This window comes from Chenopodium quinoa, unplaced genomic scaffold, assembly GCF_001683475.1.
Source record: "Chenopodium quinoa cultivar QQ74 unplaced genomic scaffold, ASM168347v1, whole genome shotgun sequence".
NCBI classification, from domain to species: Eukaryota; Viridiplantae; Streptophyta; class Magnoliopsida; order Caryophyllales; family Amaranthaceae; genus Chenopodium; species Chenopodium quinoa.
Genome location: NW_018742205.1, coordinates 4,952,861 through 4,972,138, shown reverse-complemented (window position 1 = coordinate 4,972,138; position 19,278 = coordinate 4,952,861). Strand labels below are relative to the sequence as shown.

The window sequence follows — 19,278 nt, the reverse complement described above, 5'->3', positions numbered from 1 at the left end:
AGCTTTATTTAAATTGTATCTCTGGCTTTCAGCCATTTAGCAAGTAATAGTTCTAGGATATTTTATTGTATAAATTAACTTGGCTTCCACATTTTTTTCGACTCTCATATATAGCCTTTGTGCTTCCCAATGCAACCAAAACTAATTCATAGTTTATGGGTGATAGTGTGCAAAATTTACTCCAATCAAACTTAGATTATTCGATATTATTTTTCTGATGTTCGGAAAAGTAGTCATGTTCTCGTATTAAAAATAGTTCTTCAAAGTACATGGTATTTCCTCCGAATTTTTAGTTGTATAACTTGTATCATTTCCTTTTATAGAGTCTACTGGTCAAGTTTTCTGAGCTTCATTGTGTTTTTTTCCCACTAATGGTTTTTAAAAAATGCATCGAAGTGGATTGATTTTGGGCTCAAATAAATTTATTTGGATCGTGGACTTGGACTCCCATATCCAAGTCCAAAAAATACTAAATTGGATTTGAATTTGGCTAAGTTTAATCCATCCCATCCAATTTACACCCTTATCCTTATTAATATGTACTTATTAGGTTTTTTTTTTTTTTGACAAGTATGTACTTATTGAGTTATTAGCCCCCAACTTAACAAATCTGAATTTAGTGCATTTTAGGTTTTATGCCAATCAACCATTTCCTTATTTGTTATTCCGTATGTGTATAACAATTGGACATATTGACGAACACGAACTTAATATAGGAGTGGAATGAAGAAAATGGATGAGAGGAGAGGAAAGCAATATTAAGACTAATGAGAAAAAAATGTGGTATTACTTCATTTTCAAATGGAAAATGTTTTCTACTATTAGAAAAACTATTTTCTATTTCTCTTCCCTTTACAAACAGAGTGGAGAATAGGAAATCATTTTCTAGAAAATGGTTTCCATCAAAACTAACAGAGTAGAAATACTGCATTTTATTGGATTTTGAGGCTACAATAAGGATTCAGAGTAAAAGGCCTTGATGTAGTAGTATGTGATTAGAATGTCGATAAGCCCACTAACCCATTAACACCCACTAATACCTAGAGGTGTCAATTCGGATGATCGGATCGAGTCTAATGAGGTCGGGTTGGGTCGGGTCAATTTTTAAAGTTGAGTCGTGCTAAAATATTGTGTCCATGCGAGTTCAAATCTGAATCGGATATTTTTAGATCGGTTTCGGATTGAATCGGATCGGGTGTGGTTTTGACACCTTAGTAATACCTTTAGGTGTGCTAATAACAAATGAGCATTATCAGTCTTATCACACAATTTTTTAGCATTACTTTAACACAGTAGAGGGCCTAGAGGCAAATTGCAAGAGATTAATACTTGTATGAAAAATAGCATTGATGGAGTTGTACAGAAGGAAATCAGATACTCCGTAGTTTTTACCGCTCCGGCTATAAAAATCTTGAACGAAACAAGTACATTGCAATTATGTAAAATAATTCAAATCATTATTCCCACTCCAATTTCCTCAAGTGGATCTGATTACAAGATTACTACCGTAATGTATCAGAATAGGTGGAATCCTATTTAAAAGACGCTTTGACAGCATAATAAATTACTACGAGTTTTGAAATCACGATAACTAAGGAGAGGTTGATATGCATACAAAAACGATGCTCAAAATTGAGCAATTTGCATTGCTTCTAATAAACAATTTTCAGTTGTACTGCTAGCTACAACCAAGCACACAATCCAAATAGCTCAATGACAATAGTTTAAACCATTAAAATTGGATCTGCTATAAAAGTGATACATAGATAAACTGTTGACATTTATTCCCTAGAATCAGCTCAAATTTCGCAAAAGATTACAGATCATGATACAGAAAACAAAAATTCAGGATTTCCTATGTGAGACAGTCATGCAGAGTCAATCGTGTCCCTTAAATGGCAGCAAAGTACTCCTTGCTAAGCTTGGGGTCTGGCTTCATTGATTTCTCCCCAGGCTTCCACCCTGCAGGGCAGACTTCATCAGGGTTCTCTTGCACATACTGCAATGCCTGCAAAACCAGTTTGAAAGAGATGAATCACAACACTACTCAACATTTCTCCAATTTAGTGAAAGGATAAGTACGGGATGGCAATTTGAGATCCATATACCTGGAGTGTTCTCAGAGTCTCATCAACACTACGACCAATAGCAAGGTTGTTGATGGTTGAATGTTGAATGACTCCTTCCTTGTCAATGATGAACAATCCTCTCAATGCAATTCCCTGGTAAATTTGTACAAAAGATGAATCAAATAAACAGAAATATTACAACTATAACTGCATATTTATGCATTAGGAGGCCAAAGATTAAAATTTTAATTAACATCCATCAGTGATTGAGGCTGCTGAACACATGTACTTATTACATCCACTCCTCATGAATTTCAGGGAACGTTGGTTTTACCCAAAAGAGAAGACTGCAAAAGAGCCACAGACTCTACTAATACTAGTTAAACAGTTTGGCAGAAGTGTGAAATTGTGAAAGACTACCAAACACATTATCAACTGGTTGAAGCCAGAAAACCGAGAAGCTGAGTGTTACCATTCCAACAGTAAAAGTGATTCATGCATACCTGGTCTGGGATCAGAACATTGAAAGCCTTTGAGATAGACTTGGTGACATCAGAAACCAAGGGATAATTCAAATCACCCAAACCACCAGACTTCCTATCTGTTTGGACCCATGCGAGATGTGAGAACTGCACAATAAACAATTATATCAACCATTACATGGATAAACTAATACAGAATCGAGGAAAGTGCTAAAAATGTTACAATCAAAACATACTACTCGGAAAGGATATCAGACATGGAAATGTGTACATAAACCTTGTGAATAAATTGGTCGGCACTTAATATCGCCTTTACTTTTAATTAGTAGTTTTGGTGTAATGGCTTAGGTATGGTTCATGGAATACGGTTTGATGCATGTTCCATGAATTATAATGTTGTCCTTCAATAATATAAGTTAAATGAAAACTATTCTGAATTAAGTAATATCTAATCTCAATAGAAAAGGCAAGAGATGAAGTCAAATTAATTGCAGGGTTAACATTCAAGGGCAAAATCAGGCTGTGAAATGATTTTTTAAAAAATCAGGCTATCTGGAAAAAACGCAACAACAATATCCACCTTATGCCATGAATTTTCTAAGAAATTTGCTTCAATATAAAGCCTCAAGACCCCCAACATTCCAAAATTAGGCAGCAAGGCACTGCTCTGCCCAAAAAAAAAAAAAAATAATAATAATAATAATAATAATAATGCAATGCAGCTCACATACAGAAGTAAATAATTGCATCAGCCTCATCCCTACCTCCCATTGACAATGACCCTACTAGCAAGAGAAGTAAATAATTGGGAAATGTTCAAGTTGCCAGATATATTGACTACAGCACATAATGCTGTGCTGTTGCACACCAAAACAGTGAAGAATTTAGCTCAACTCAACTATAATTTAGATAGCAAAAGGATTATTCAGGAAGACAATCTGAAAGTGTGCCATATTCCAAATTAATGATGTGATTCCTGGGTGTTCCTTCAAGGCAATTGGTCCACATGCTTTTTCTCAAGTTCATTGTAATTTATGCTTTGTTACTAAGAAATTTTTCCTAGAGGATATCCTCCATTGACTCCCAAAAAGTCATCCGATACTCCAATAGGCTTGGTCCACTTATGCATACCAAAGGTTATAGACACTCCAGACTATCTTTTCGCAGTCCTGATTCACAGATGAAGTGCAAAAGGACAGTGTGAGCGTTAATTCACATTCCCTTTACCTAAGTATGTATAATTATGCATCTGATAAGGCGGTCAGATTTAGTTGAGTTGATTAAGAAAGTATGGCTTAAAATAATTGCTTAACCAAAGCCCCACTGCCATCCAAATAATGAATAATACAAATTACATGTTATCCTCCCATAACCCTTAACCAAATCACCAGATAGAAATAATTCGGGCTCTAGACCATCATTTGACAAAACTTAAATTCCTGTCTGCAAATAAAGCGAAGAGCCTTCATGGGAAAAACCTAAAGTAGAACTTGCTTATTTTGCCCACATTTGTTCTTCAGTAGCAAAAATTTTATTTGAAACACTAGTCTTTTCATAGTTGTTTGGTGTAGAGGGGTTTCAAATTCAATAGAAACTAACATCAATTTGTAGTCTCCTGCCTCTCCACCCTCCCAGGTCTTCCTACCTCTTTCAATAATTTTGTTTTTTGTTTTGTTCTATGCATTACACTATTATAGTAAAACAGATTTTCTGTTACAATCATAACTAGTAACAGAACATAACTAGTAACAGAAATCTTCAAAGAAACATCATCCATGTAAGTAAGGTTGTTCATTTGTCCTCCATGACTACCACATTGACGTATCCCCCATTTATTTCTTGCAAAAAAGGAATGTCATGTGCCCCCCTGTCCCCCTTTTTCATACTTTTTTGGTCCCCAATCATCAACAAAGACATATTTGGCAACTAAAAATTAACAGAATAAAAAAGTGTAAGCTGCATGTAAAAAGCACAATCAATAAGTAAGAGGGTAGAACCGCAGGAGAGACGGTGAAGAGAATCAGAGAAAGTAATATAGTTTCCTACTAAATTTGGATTTGTTAGCTGAGCACAAAATGCATTACAGATGAGAACAATGTAAGCAAGCCACAACCAGTAAACAGCTGTAACTCAGCACAAGAGGGTAGCAAATGAAAAAAAAATAAAAGAGAGAGAGAAAGACAATAGATACTTACAACACTGTCAACGGATACACCTAGTATTTCGGTGTTCAACTTCTCAAACTCTGCATGACGGTCACTGAAAGCAGTGATTTCTACAAAAACGAAAAGGGAAGCAAAGGGTGTAAGGAACTAATTTGGAAATTACAAACATCAACTAGCCTTTTAGATTCAGAGTACTAACCAGTAGGGCAAACAAATGTAAAGTCCAAAGGATAGAAAAACAAAATTACATATTTCTTTCCCCTGTAATCAGAAAGTTTAACCTGCAAGAAAGTTAAAACAATTAGATTCCAACCCTCTCCTACTTTTCTGACTGGAACTAATACTTATAAAACAAAGTAATCCAAATTCGGATGGGTGAAGCATGTTCGTAATGTAAGCAACTTTTGTAATAGAGATTTTGTCTATGTGAAAATTACATTAATGAATTCTTGGTCGAAAACAGCCTCTGCCTCAAAGTCTGGCGCAATGTTTCCAACCAAGGGAAGCTCAGCCTGAAAAATTAGACCAAAAAAAGGTCAAGTTATAGCCAACATTGATAGTTTAATCATATAATAACTGCGAGAAAACAGTCAGTACCCCTATAATCATAGCGTAAAGGCGTAAAAGGGAATAACAACAATGATTACTACCTCCATCCCAATATAATAGGCCACATCACAATTTCGTCGCCAAAATTAACCATCTTATTCCATAACATTTTGCCAAAATGTATTTTCTTACAACAAAAAAGTAACACTTCTTGACTTTATAGTGTTATACTCACTTTTGCAAATCATCATTTAGTAAAATAGAATGACCACACAATTTAATTATAACGTTACTTTTTCGTAATAAAAGATTGCAAAAAGCTTCAAACTGTCCATGATTCCTAAATCACCCGTCGTCAATTCACCTCATTTTATACATTTGTAGCGAATTCGATATAAATGAGGCTATATTTACAATACCAATGCAATCTCACCAACAATCTACAGTCTATCAATAACGACACATTACAATTAATCGTCAATCAAAGCGAATTCGAGAAATTAGTAGCACCATTCAAACCAACAGTCTTCCCAATCAAAATGACAACAACAAAAAAAACAGTATTTTATTACAACTAGCAAAATTAATTGAAAAATGAAGAATGAATGAATGAATTGAAAGGGAAAGGACTTACAGAAGCGCGGACGACGAAGCTGCGTCTGGAAGATTGAGCGCGGCGAGAAGACAAAGAGCGAGGAGGTTGGAAGGATTTGCCATTGAAGGTGGAAGAAAGAGTTAGGGTTTGAGAGAAAGGTTTAGGGAGAGAAGAAACGGAAGCAGCCGCCATAGGAGCATGAGATTTAGCGGCGAAAACCCTAGGATTAGAAGAGAGAATTGCAGAGGAAGAAGCTGCAGACGCCATTGTTGTTGATGTTGAGTTTCTCTCTCTTCGAATTTCTGGGTGTGAAATTGAAGTGAGATTATATGAATGGTGTGAGGAAAAAGGTTGGTGAGAGAGTGGATAAGTAGACTGTTTGAGTGTGTGGAAATGGAAGATTGGTTACTTGGGTGAGTGATGATGTGTCTTTTTTTTTTTTTTTTTTTTTTTTTAGTAAAGTATTTTTTCTAGACTTTTCCAGAAAATGGTCACTTATCACTCTACTTCTTTTTCTCTCCACAAATTGATGAAATTGTCGTTTTTTTGGAAAAAAAAATGCGTGTGCGTGTGTGAGGGGGGATAACTGACTTATACAGAAATCGAGTTCTAATAAATTCGAAGCTGTACAAGTATGAATATGTTTTTTCCTAAAAAAAAAAATGAATATGTTTTATTCAAGTAATACTTGATCTAATGATAAGGATTGTATCTCACAATTATTTGGTTCAAATAAATCATTAATTTTAATTACAATGTATTAAAGATATTTTAAAAAAAAAAAAGTAATGTTAATTTATCACGCGTTAAACTACGATCATCTTTGACGTTGATAAAAACCCTCTTCTATAATACTATTTGATACAACCTTCCGTGGGGTTCTTTTGATATTGTAGTGTTGAAATCAAATAAAATTTGATGCAATTGATTGTAGATGTAGAATTGACCTATATTGTGACATCGCACAAATCCTCATCAACAAAACAATTTTCTATGGAAACATAGCGTCAAACTAACAAGAGATGGCAAGCTTCTAATTTTGTTTATGCATTAGACATACCATTTACATATGTATATTGAACCTTCAAAATGTGAGAGAAGTATTTATGATATCTTGATACATTATAAATAATCAATTGCATCCAAACTTAATTTGTCCCAAAACCTTGGTCAAACCTAGCTCAATAGTCTTATGCAAGCTTGAAAAACTTGATTTTTTTGTGCATTTAACCTTAATTTTGGTTCGACTCATAGACATGGCCTAAAAAGTGCTCATCAATCTATTGGATTAAATTACTTGAATCTTGCTTGACCTGACTCTCTAATTAACTTTATGATATACTACCTCCGTTTTTTATTAGTTGACATGTTTTGACTTTAGTACTATTCACACACCTCCCTTTGACCGTGTTTTGTGATTTATATGCATGTAATGAAAAATATAGTGATGTGGGATCTTGTTAGAATCGTCACGATATGTATTTTCTAGAGGTGATCAAAGTTAGCCCGGCCCGTTGGTCCAACCCAATTTTGGCTAGATTTTTTTGGCCCGAAATTGGGCTGGGCCCGGCTCGGCCCAATTTTTTTTTTTGGGCGGGTTTGGGAATGCGTTTTTATGCATATTTAGTTTATTTTTTAGGCTCGGCCCGAAAAGCCTGCACGACCCGACCATTTTGGGCGGGTTTGGGCACAAAAATTCCAGCCCGAAGCTTGACCCGGCCTGTGAAGTGGGCATAATTTTTTAGCTTCGGCCCGGCCCGACCTGCCCAATGATCACCTCTAGTATTTTCTAAATATCAACTTTTTATAATTTTTGATTATCCAAAATTAAAGATATTAATGGTTGAATTTGTGATTGACAAACGTGACTAAAGAAACGTGTCAACTAAAAAGAAACAGAGGAAGTATGTGTTTTGTTAAAGTATCTCTATAGTGTATAGTGGTTAAATGACAAGAAGAGTTGTACCTGAACAATCACAAACTTTTTTACAAGAAGTCCAATCTCCACATAATTGATACATGGCTCGAATTAAAATTGATTTAAATAATCCGATTGCCACCTTGACCCTTTGAGAGTTGAGAGTAAAGATGGCTTTGGGTAGTGCCGAACCCACGTGCTTTGGGGTTAGCTAGGCCCGTGCCTTGGCCTGGGCCACGAGTTATATGTCGTGTTGAGCTGGGCCAAAATTTTCAAAAGGTTGGCATGTGCACGTGTCAAACTTGCATGTCTAAGCAAAATCTAATATATATATATATATATATATATATATATATATATATATATATATATATATATATATATATATATAACTAAAGTAGGCATTTTTCTAGAGCATTCGGCGCGCCACATAAGCAAAGGTATTATTTCGACCAATTAAAAATTAGATTTGTATTTTATTTTAGAATTAATAAATTCACTCGCCACCTAAGAAAAAGTGGCGAATGAGATTTAAGAATTTTGCCACATAATTAAAACAACGAATAGTGATTTATTAGGATTTAATTTATTTAAAAAACTAAAAATTATTTTTAAAAAATCATCTTTAGATATAGGATTTATATATCTAAGATAAATCTGATAGTGTTTATGATAAGAAATAAAAATTATTCCTTAATAATAAATAAATTAAAATTTGTGATGCATACCATTATAAATTGACGCATCCTACAACACCAACAAAATTTTGTATCAATACAAAACCAAATCAAGCGAATTTTGTGTCAGTTTTAGTCATTAATGGCTAGGTAATTCTTAGCTTAATTTTTAAAATCCATGTTTAAATGTATATTTGTGATTATTGCTTACATTGTGTTTAATTGGAATACTTAACGATTATATGTTTATGTTTTGTTTACTAAATTTTGTTTTTACACGCAGATTTGATTTTAATCAGAGAATTAGATTCAAGCAAAATGATTGAAAATCAAAGTACGACTTTCTCGCATCGCCTGATGGTCCTATTGGATGAGAAGGTATTATATCTTTATAAATTGTTTACATTTATTAAATTTTTTTATAAACCTTTGTAGTTTATATTAATTAATTTTATGATTAGGACAAATTTTTTGTGATTTAGGTACCTTAATCAAGTCATCAAATTAACTTAATTTTGATTACGTTCATACCTCAATTAAAGCCAACTTTGTACAATTCGTCCAAAATTAGTTAAAATAAAATTTTACTCAATTAAATACTTTTCATTCGTTACAAATAAGAAGCAATATTGCACGCATTGTCAGTGACAACAAAATAATAATTCAATTTTCCAAAATACTATTGTTCGGGCGATTAGGGATGATGAAAAAAATTCCAATGCATAGTTTTGATTTTGTACAATTACAATTTTTAGATCAATTTCACAACAATTTTTCATTTCCTAGTAAATATATTGATTTATTTTATAAGACTATAACGGTTAATTTTATATAATTTTTTTTTTGCTAACATGTTTTATTTATCCACTTTGATTAGATGGAAGAGATATGAGTGTGATCGGGTGATTCTATTGAACTAGAAGATAAATAGTATACAAGTTTTTATTATTTGTATTTTTTAAAAAACAACTAATAATGATTTAGGATTTAAATTATTCAAAAAATGAAAAAATTATCTTTTCACATTAAAGATTTCAACCTAATATGTAATCTATAAATATCATATTTACAATTTTTTTTTTTAGATATCATATTTACAATTTATTCATATTATTAAATTCAGTTGTCATATAACTAACAACGACGAATAAAATACAAAACAACAATAAATAAAGTCGCATAATAAATTACATTAAAAAAAATTATACTATTGTAATAGGCAATAACACTTTAATTAAATTATTATGTGTTTTTTTCATCAAAAATTATTAAATAGTAAAATAAATCATATATATATATATATATATATAAACTTAAAGTGTATAGGAAAATATCTTTTCTTGAGATTTATGTATGAAAAATAAAAACCGTGCATCGTCACCTAGATAAAAGTAACGAATTATATTTGATATATCTAAAATTTTAATGCCGCGTAGATTAAAATCCACGAATTAAATTATTTTAATGAAAAAAATAAAGTAAAAATATAAGGAAAAGATAAATTTATTAATTCAATACTACGAGTATAAGAAATCCAAAAAAAATATACTAAAAAATATTAAAATGATAAACGCTTATAATAAAGTTTGAAACCAATCATATAAGATAAATTTTGATAGTATTTATGATAAGAAATACAAATTGTTCATTAATTATAATTAAATTAAAATTTGTGATACCAGCCATTCTAAATTGACACATCATACGATACAAACAAAATTTTGTATCAATAGAAAACCCCATCAAGCGAATTTTGTGTTATTAATTTTGTGTTAATTTTTGGTCATCAATGGTCGGGTAATTTTTAGCTTAATTTTTAAAATCCTATGTTTAAATTAGTATTTCTAATTATTACTTACATTGTATTAATTTGGGATACTCAACGATTATATGTTTATGTTTTATTTACTAAATGTTTTTTTATATGCAGATCTAACACATCATACGACACAAATAAAATTTCATATCAATACAATACCCCATCAAGCGAATTTTGTGTTAGTAATTTTGTGTTAGTTTTAGGTCATCAATGTACGGGTAATTTTTAAAATCTTATGTTTAAATTTATATTTATTATTATTAGTTACATTGTATTTATTTAGGATACTTAACAATTATTTGTTTATGTAATGGCATACGATTTAATGTTATATACTTAATATATGGATGACTTTGGTTATTTTTAGAGATGATGAAAAAATTTCAATGCATAGATTTGATTTTATATCGCAACAATTTTTCATTTATTGGTAAATATATTGATTTTTCTTATATAAATGTAAAGATTTAATTTATATCAATTTCAGTTTGGCTAACATTTTTATCCATTGATGTAGTAGGTTGGTTGTGGACGAGGTTGGTAATTCTATTGAAATAAAAGATATGGTAAAACAATGAATAATGATTTAGATTTTAAATTATTAAAAATTTATCGTTTCACATTAAAGATTTTATATAACGGAAAAAATATCATATTTACAATTTATTTATATTTAATAAATTCATTATAAATTATAGCAAAAAAAAAAATATTAAACTTTTGTTGTAAATTATTAAACATAAATCTAGTTTTCATTGATTTTAGCGTCATTTGTTGCGCCATCTCTTATCGTGCTTCTTCCAAATAAAGGCGGCCTAGGCCCGACACACACAATAACATGCGTGTCAGGCCGTGCTTTTTTCATGCTGGGTTGTAGTGCCATCTTTAGTTGAGAGTTGAGACATTGAGTAATACTGTGTGTCTACTACTCTACTACCGTCTACCGAGTAACCAAAAGGAAATTGAAGTAGTGAAAAGTGAAAATTCATACGAGTACATTTGGGAGGTGAAGTGGAAATCGAACTAGTTTACTTTCACTTTAGTTCGAGGAAACGCCATAGCTCTAGATTGTAGATAACCTGTAATCTCCCATAACACCTTATCCACCTAAAAGACAAACACCACCCTCTTCTTCACACTCTCTCTCCCTTTCCTAGCCATGTAATTCCACCCCACTTCAACAATGCAAGACACCCTCAATTTCCCCACCACCACCGGAAAACTCCTCAAACCCAACTTCCTCCCCAAAACCCCTTCATTTCTCCGTCGGAAAACCACCATTTTCCCCACTTTATCCTCCAAAACCACCACAATCCACCCTCTAAAACCACCCAAAATCCAACCTCTACCTTCCTCAGCCCCAAACTCCCACCCTAAAACCACCATCCCCACTTCCTCTGACCCTGAATTCGAAGAAAAAACCCTCTTTCTCGACTCCATTGGACTAGACTCACTCTCTCTCCTCCCCCCTTCCGCCATTGCAGCAGCTTCTTCTCTCTCCGACCTCAAAACCCTCTTCGATTACCTCTCTTCCCTCGGCTTCTCTCCGCCGCATCTCCGCCGCATCACCACCATGTGTCCTGAGATCCTCTCGCTTCGCCTCCACAATACGGCCCCGGTTTTCGCCTTCCTCCTTCGAGAAGTCAAGGTGCCAGCTCATCACCTTCCTCGTGTAATCTGCCGTCGTCCCCGCCTTCTCGTGTCCGATGTCGAAACCCGGCTTCGACCCACCTTGTATTTTCTTCAGAGCATTGGGATTCATGAGGTATATAAGCATACTGATCTTCTTTCCGCTTCTGTTGAAGATAAATATTTGCCTAAAATTGAGTATTTTGAGAAAGTGGGTTTTGCGTATCATGATTCTGTGTCTATGTTTAGGAGATTTCCTGCATTGTTTTGTTACAGTGTCAAGGATAATTTCGAGCCCAAATATAATTACTTTGTGGTTGAAATGGGGAGGGATTTGAAGGAATTGAAGGAGTTTCCTCAATACTTTTCGTTTAGTTTAGAAAAGAGGATTAAGCCTAGGCATCAGTGTTGTGTAGAAAGGGGTGTTTGTTTTCCTCTTCCTTTGATGTTGAAGATGAAGGATGAGGATTTTCGAAAGCGATTGGATGTTTGTTGTAATTCTTCTATGCCTAAGAGCAATTCCCCTTTGTGGGGTTTGCAAATTTGCAAATGACTTGTGAATTTATTGTTGTTGATACAATGTAGATTGCTCATTGTTTTAACTACTGTAACATAATGATGAAGTGAATATATGAAGGTTTATAGATGAATACATGATGTTCTTTCGAGTTCTATGTTGTTAAAAGTGTTATCATATGTAGCTAAATCGGCCTCAAATGCTGAGCTTACTGCTACAATATGCCAAGTGTTAATGTGTTATCACCTTCGAATTATGGTAATACTAACACTCTGAACGTATGGAAGTTGATGGATGATATCACGATTTCTCATACATTAATTACTATCATTCGGTGCTCAACATTGTGTGTAGTTTGTTGGGTTTTTATTTCCTGTTCAATACTGGCTCAATCTTTAACTACCAAAGTAACTGAATGCTACGCCTGCCCTTTATCCCGATTTCCTTTCTTTTGTATTGCAACTTGCAAGAACAGGCTGTTAGAACCTTTATCTTTCATGAAATTTGACATGGAGGTGGATTTTAATGCTTTCCTTCTCCATTTGGCAATGCTTTAATAGTATTCAGTTAGTCTATGGTTAGGTACTTAGGTGCGATATTTCAGGTAGAGCTAGCATGTATCTCTAAGAAATTAGCAGAGGAAATTTTACTAATTTCTCTAACTGATGTAAACGTGTTGATATCCCTGAGTAAGTCGAGCTATCTATATCTTATAGATGCTGGAAGAATTAGATGTCAAAAATGTTTTAAATGAGGAAGATAGGCTCAATGTGGATATATTGGTCTGGGGTTGTGATGCTTCATACAGATCATCTAGTTTCTTTCAAAATTGAAGCTAAGGACTGTACTGGGTTGAAATATTGAGTTTTACTGTCCTGTAGAATTTACAAACTGCTAATTTGGAGAGGAAATGGATGCTGTGAAAATAGGTTGTAGAAGATTTGTTCATATATTAGTCTATAGTTTCTTAGGTCCAATCTTCATAGAAGAGCTGCCAGGTGTTTTGAGGGGAAACTAACTGACAAATATCACAGTTTTCTCAAGCTGCAAATAATGAGAGGATAAATAATTTGAAGAATGAGGTGTAGAGGTTCTATATGAATCATGTGGTTCTCAGAATGTGATGCTTTATTCTTACTAGACTCTTTGAAAATTTAAATTTATGGAAGTTAATTATCTTATTGAGTTTTTTCTATTTGGTAAATCCTGCTAGTGTACAAAAAGGAAATTGATGCTATTAGAATCAATCATGGAACCAATATCGGTTGAGAATTTGAGATAAGAGAGAGAAAAAGGAATATGAGCTGGGAAAGGAGAGAATGTTATCTTGTTGCTTTGAGTTTGTTACACGAGAGAATAAGCAAAGTATTGGTAGTTTTGTTCTTTTGTTAGTTTTTGATCTTCTTTTTAGTTAGCTGCTAGTGGTGTTGGGTTATGTTGTTTAGTAAACTCATGTTGGTAACTCTTAAGAATTTTGGTACTCACTGTCAAAGCAGTAAATCTTTCATGTTCTGTATGGAAAAACAGGAAAACTGCTGTTGCGCATTACTCACTACATCCTGCTTTTGTAGTTTTTAGGGCTGTTTCTTTTCCAATAGTCTTGGTTTATCTGTGATGTTAATCCAGTGAGATATTTGGCATGCTTTCGTGATTTCATCTGTACAACCAATGTCATGACTCATGATGCATTCTTATCTTTGTTATACGAGGGTGAACTTTGAAGAGTAGAGTTCAATATCGTGGTTGGTTGAATTCACATGCGGGTGGTTCATTTTGAGAATCTTGTGTTGATAATCTGATATTATGGATATAAGGGTGATATTGGCGCCTCAGTTATGATGTCGTGCAACTTAAGACTTTCTCAAATTGAACCTGAATACATAAAGGGTCATTTTTACTGTTTAGCATCAAACTTCAATCCGTCAGGACTTAAATTACTCTTTTGCTTTTCGATCTAATTAATTATTGCTTCTTTACCTCTCCAGAGATAACTAAAGATGCGTTAACTCAAAAGAAGAAATTAGGCTTCTATAACGTCTTTGGGTAATAAATTTGTGTGAAAGTACATTGTGTTGTTGCACATCTAGTACAACCCATAGTAAGTTACCTCAACCACATGGAAGTCCACAACCCCAAAGCTTCTACTACAATATGGAGATTAACATTTTGCTTTCTGCTAATACCTAACCATTACCATTCTGTGCTCGTTTTGGACTAAACCACCATTCGCAGTGAGTTAATCTTTGCCCTTGACAACTTCCTACTTGCCGTTTGTGTGTGCGCGCGCGCGTGCTCAGTGTAATCAATCATGGAACCGATATTGGTTGAGAATTTGAGATAAGAGAGGCCATGTGTTCGCATGCCATGCAATCTTTGGCTTTGTTTTTCCATTGAATGCATTCCTTTGATCACACTTCTCTGCTGCCATTTTAATTTCTTCAAGTCAACCAATTAGCAAATTCGCAAACCTCAAGTTTTAAAAATAATGTCTTACCATTAAATTGTGTTATATTTTCATTTTCTTTTTTACAAACATAAAAATATACTGAGTGATAATAGAAAAATAAATTTTAATCAAGAGAAGTTTGGGTCTTGAATTATAAATACAACTGATTAAAACAAAACCCTTTGATTTTTGACAAGTCTATTACATACAGAATACCAGATCAACCGATTGTACTGAATTTATCTTAAAAATATACTCTGTACTAAATTCAACCAATTATATACGAATATTACAAGTAATTAATATCATGATTAAGGAAGAAAAAGACGAGTCAAGAAGAATTCTTCAATGTTAAGAATATAAGATTGGAGGATACTTATTGAGAAAATCAGGAACGTACATCAATCTTAAGAGTAGTTGTTAAATTATTCATAAATCAATGAAAGAAGCTGAATGTGGACCTATGTTCAACTTGGTGGTTGAATAACCAATATTTTAAGTGCATGATTGTAGTATACCAGTACTCGTACTCTGTATATTATAAGTCTATAATCAACTAGTATTAAGATAAAAATATAATATGATGTGGTTACAAGGCATCACATATTGTTATTTTAATTATTTTTATGTTATTTTTAATTTTATTATTAGGTGATCGAATTTATTAGGATATTTTTATTAGTTTAATTCGGTTAGCAGAAGATAAGCTTAACTTTAAAGATTATATTTGCAAAATATTATCTTTACAAGTTTGGGTTAGTTTCCTAGTTAGATTAGAATTTGTTCTACACGATTTTTAGGCTAATAATTTAGCTTATAAATACGTGATGGTGTTTAACAAAAAGTATGATTGATTGATTTGAAATTTATAAAGTTTTACGTAACCTTGTGCTTGTGTATTCTTGGCCTTGTTAAGGTTTAAAGCTCGTGTTGCTTAGCATTTCTTGACCGAGACTCAAGATTACAAACCTTTCAACCGAGATTGAAGGTTATATCCATTAAAATCCATATCATACTTTCTACTTTCTTTTTTACTTGACATGCTTTGACTTTTACACTATTCACCACCCCTCCTTTGACCGTCTTTTGTGAATAATATGTAAGGAAAAACATATTCATGTGAGATCTTTTTAAATTCGTCTCAATAAGTTCTATCTTAATATATAACTATTATAATTTTTTACTTATGAAGAATTAAAGTTATTAATCGTTAAAGCTTTGCATTGGCAAGCGTGATAAAAACAAACTGGTCAAGTAAAAAAAAAACAGATGAAGTAATATTTAATACTTTCATTAAATCATAAGAAGACTTTGATTATATTTTTTAAATAAAAAACAAATGTTGCCATGATAACTATTTTTAATTTGGTCTTAGATTATTTTTTATGTGTTATTTTTATGTATGCTTACTTTTTTTCATGGTCTCTAATGCAATTTTTTTTTTTTTATAATAAAGATTGATTCATAAATAAAAAGTCATACGACATCTACAAAGAGATTTAAATTTAAAAAGTACATGACAATTGAATCAAATAAAAGCTTCCTTTCAGCAGAGTTACGATTGTTGTTGCAAATAGTGTATTTTTCATACCTTCTTTTATATCGCTGAGATTTACAGCCTTTTTCGACGAGGGGGTCTATCGATCTGTTGTAATCGTGAAGAAAATTTTCATCTGATTCATCTGATTGTAATCGAAGGATTAACCTCTTTTTCGATCCCGCACAAATCTTTACCCATGAAACAACTTGTACCATATTAAACTAAAAAAACAAAAACAAAACTAGAACAAAGCCCACCATAGGGGCACTTTCTACACTCAAACCCACTATAGGGGTACTTAATACCTTCAAAGAGTGTAGATTTACTGAACTCAATAACAAAAGCATAAAGAAATTAAAGGGAAAGGGTCGGAACTAGCCAAATTTCCGGAGAAATTTGACTAGTTCTGGCCTATGAAACACTTTTTTTAAAGAACCCTAAAGAGGAAAAAATAGAGAGAGACGACTAGATTTTGGTCTCTAATGCATATAGTTAAGCATAAATGTCTTTATTAATATCTAATATGTGAAAACTACACATTAAGATGAATCAATTAAGATCACATGATATATATTTATTGAAATTATATTAGATCCTCTTCACACTCAAAATTTGTAAAGACTTTCAATACGGACCATATCAAATAGCAAGTACTCCATAAACACAAAAGAAATGGCAAAAATGGCATAGTAATACAATTTGTTTATAAATTATAATGCAAGTAGATTTATGATGTTATATGTAAAGTGCTCCATACAATAAAGATAAATTCAATCTAATATGATGTTATCAAATAGAGTTCATGAATCATGAAATTCAATCTAATATGTTCTCATTATATAGCGTATTATATTAAGAATTTTTTTTTTTAAAAACACCCCCAAATACACCATTTTTCTATTCTAAAAAACCACCAATTTTTTACGAAATCTGGCCTGTTTTTCGACTAAAGGGTCCATTTGTCACTACTTTATTGGGCAAAATTAATAAAATTAAAAAAAAATTAAAAACAAAAAACAAAAAAACCCCAACCAGCCTCCCCCTTCCCCTTGCTTCTTCAATCACGCTGCCACCACCGCCTTAGCGCCTCCACACCTTACCGACCCGTCCGACCACCTAACCTAGCCACCTCCTGCCGGCGAACCCTACCAAGCCCCCCACAAGTATATACCTTCTTTTCCCCTTTTCACTCTAAAAAAAATAAAATAAAATGTCAACGATTTGGTTTTCTGGAAAATTGATTTTCTTTTCCAATTTATTTGGAAGCAACTCTAAGATTTGATTTGCTACCATTTGTAATTGATTTTCTCTTTCTTGAAAATTCTCCCCCAAGTTGTTTGATGAAATGCAGATTTGAGCGGCCTCCATTGAAGCGCACTCTGAGTTCTCCATTAAAACGGCTTCTGCGCTAGCTTTCTCTCACTCCATTGAAACAGTTTCTGAGGTAGGATGAGTCGCCGGCGATGGTAGGTTCCGGTTGGTGTTGCAAATTGTAGGACACCCAAAAATCAAGGATGAAATTGAAAGGTGATTGGTGGTCGGGCGAGCAGGGGTGGGGCTTGGTGGGGTTCGCTGGCAGATGATGGGAGGGGTGGATTAAGACATCATTCTAAGAGCATTGAAATCTCTAACTTCTCTCTACTTTCTCTCTCTACATTTATTTCGCTTTCTGATCACTAACTTGATTGTCGAAGGCGAATATTCTGTTTACCGGAATATTCGTTATTTTGCAGGCGTCGAAGACCGTCCGGCTATATTCACGACCAGTATCCCGAGGGATTTCAAAAAACCCCGAAACATTTGACGCCGTCTGTGGGGATACTTGTCTGAAATGGCTAAAGATGGCCAGACACCCGGTCCTTGTCAGGACGGGTATGTAGAGAATCTAATTGCTACAATCAATACAAGCGATCCTCTGACTGCTTCATTTCATGAGGCTAAGGATCCTCCGGTGACTGCTGGTTCCTTGAAGGCCGCCTTGAACAAGCTTCGAAGGGAGCTTGAGAGTAAGATCCCTTCTTCTTCTAGACAGCCGTCCAAATGGGAAGGAAAAGGTGCTCAAAAGAAAACTCAGAGCAAGGTAGTCAATACTGAAGATGCTGGGAATACTCTATTCCGACGACATGCACGGTCACCGAGGGTGCCTTGGACGAACTGGTCCAGGCTCCTTGAGAAAACACAGTCGGCTGGGGGGCAGACCAAGCAGCCTCAGAAAGAGCTGAATGAGCCATCCAGATACTGGAGGGATGCGAGAGACTATATCCGGCACAAGCAGCAGGAGCGGGTAATCTACTCGGACATAGCCTCCACTCCCACCATGCCGGATGATTTCTCTGATCATAACCTCTCCAAGCATACCAGCTCGGCCGGAACCAGCAGAAGTCAAGCTCACTGTACTCCAACCCCAGTTCCTCTAACTCAACCATTCCAATATCAGAATTATGGCACAATTCTGCCGCTTGCTCCCCCTGTCTTTGGACAGTACGGGTAGTATGGCAACCGTAAGACCAGGTAGCTTACCTGGGTAGACCGGCCGCACAACCTGAGCCTATTGATTGGAAAATGCGCTTGTTGAATCTTGGTGACAAGCCGCCTCCGTTTTCTCAAGAAATTCTCAACTCCCCTCAACCAGCAAAAGTGAAGAGTGTATTTGTGGGTGCCTATGATGGTATGGGCAACCCAGAAGAGCACGTCACCTCGTACAGAAACCTGATGTACTTTCAAAGTGTGGATGATGCCACATGGTACAAATGCTTTATGGCCACCCTCAAGGGTGTGGTACAAGACTGGTTCAATAGTTTGCCGGCCGGGTGCATCAATTGTTTTACAACTCTCAGTCTGTTATTTGTTGGAAACTTTTCCTATAATATTC

At 34.1% G+C, this 19,278-nt stretch overlaps 2 protein-coding genes across 3 annotated transcripts; one reads left to right on the top strand and one right to left on the bottom strand.

Moving 5' to 3' along the window:
• Nucleotides 1-1,608: 1,608 nt before the first annotated feature.
• Nucleotides 1,609-6,265, bottom strand: LOC110730230 (2-Cys peroxiredoxin BAS1, chloroplastic-like). 2 transcript variants are annotated; one of them, XM_021910015.1, is made up of 8 exons: nucleotides 5,900-6,265; nucleotides 5,154-5,228; nucleotides 4,916-4,997; nucleotides 4,747-4,826; nucleotides 3,132-3,218; nucleotides 2,573-2,698; nucleotides 2,109-2,222; nucleotides 1,609-2,008 (listed from the first exon to the last, which is right to left on the bottom strand). In XM_021910015.1, exons 1-8 carry the CDS (start codon nucleotides 6,125-6,127, stop codon nucleotides 1,892-1,894), a joined length of 909 nt encoding a protein of 302 aa, XP_021765707.1. In that variant the 5' UTR covers nucleotides 6,128-6,265; the 3' UTR covers nucleotides 1,609-1,891. The 2 variants fall into 2 exon arrangements, with proteins under 2 accessions (XP_021765707.1, XP_021765715.1); XM_021910023.1 differs by lacking the exon at nucleotides 3,132-3,218 and having other exon boundaries at nucleotides 5,900-6,257.
• Nucleotides 6,266-11,248: 4,983 nt separating this feature from the next.
• LOC110730219 (transcription termination factor MTEF1, chloroplastic-like) lies at nucleotides 11,249-12,582 on the top strand. The gene has a single exon (XM_021910004.1). It carries the CDS (start codon nucleotides 11,458-11,460, stop codon nucleotides 12,454-12,456), a length of 999 nt encoding a protein of 332 aa, XP_021765696.1. The 5' UTR covers nucleotides 11,249-11,457; the 3' UTR covers nucleotides 12,457-12,582.
• Nucleotides 12,583-19,278: the final 6,696 nt, after the last annotated feature.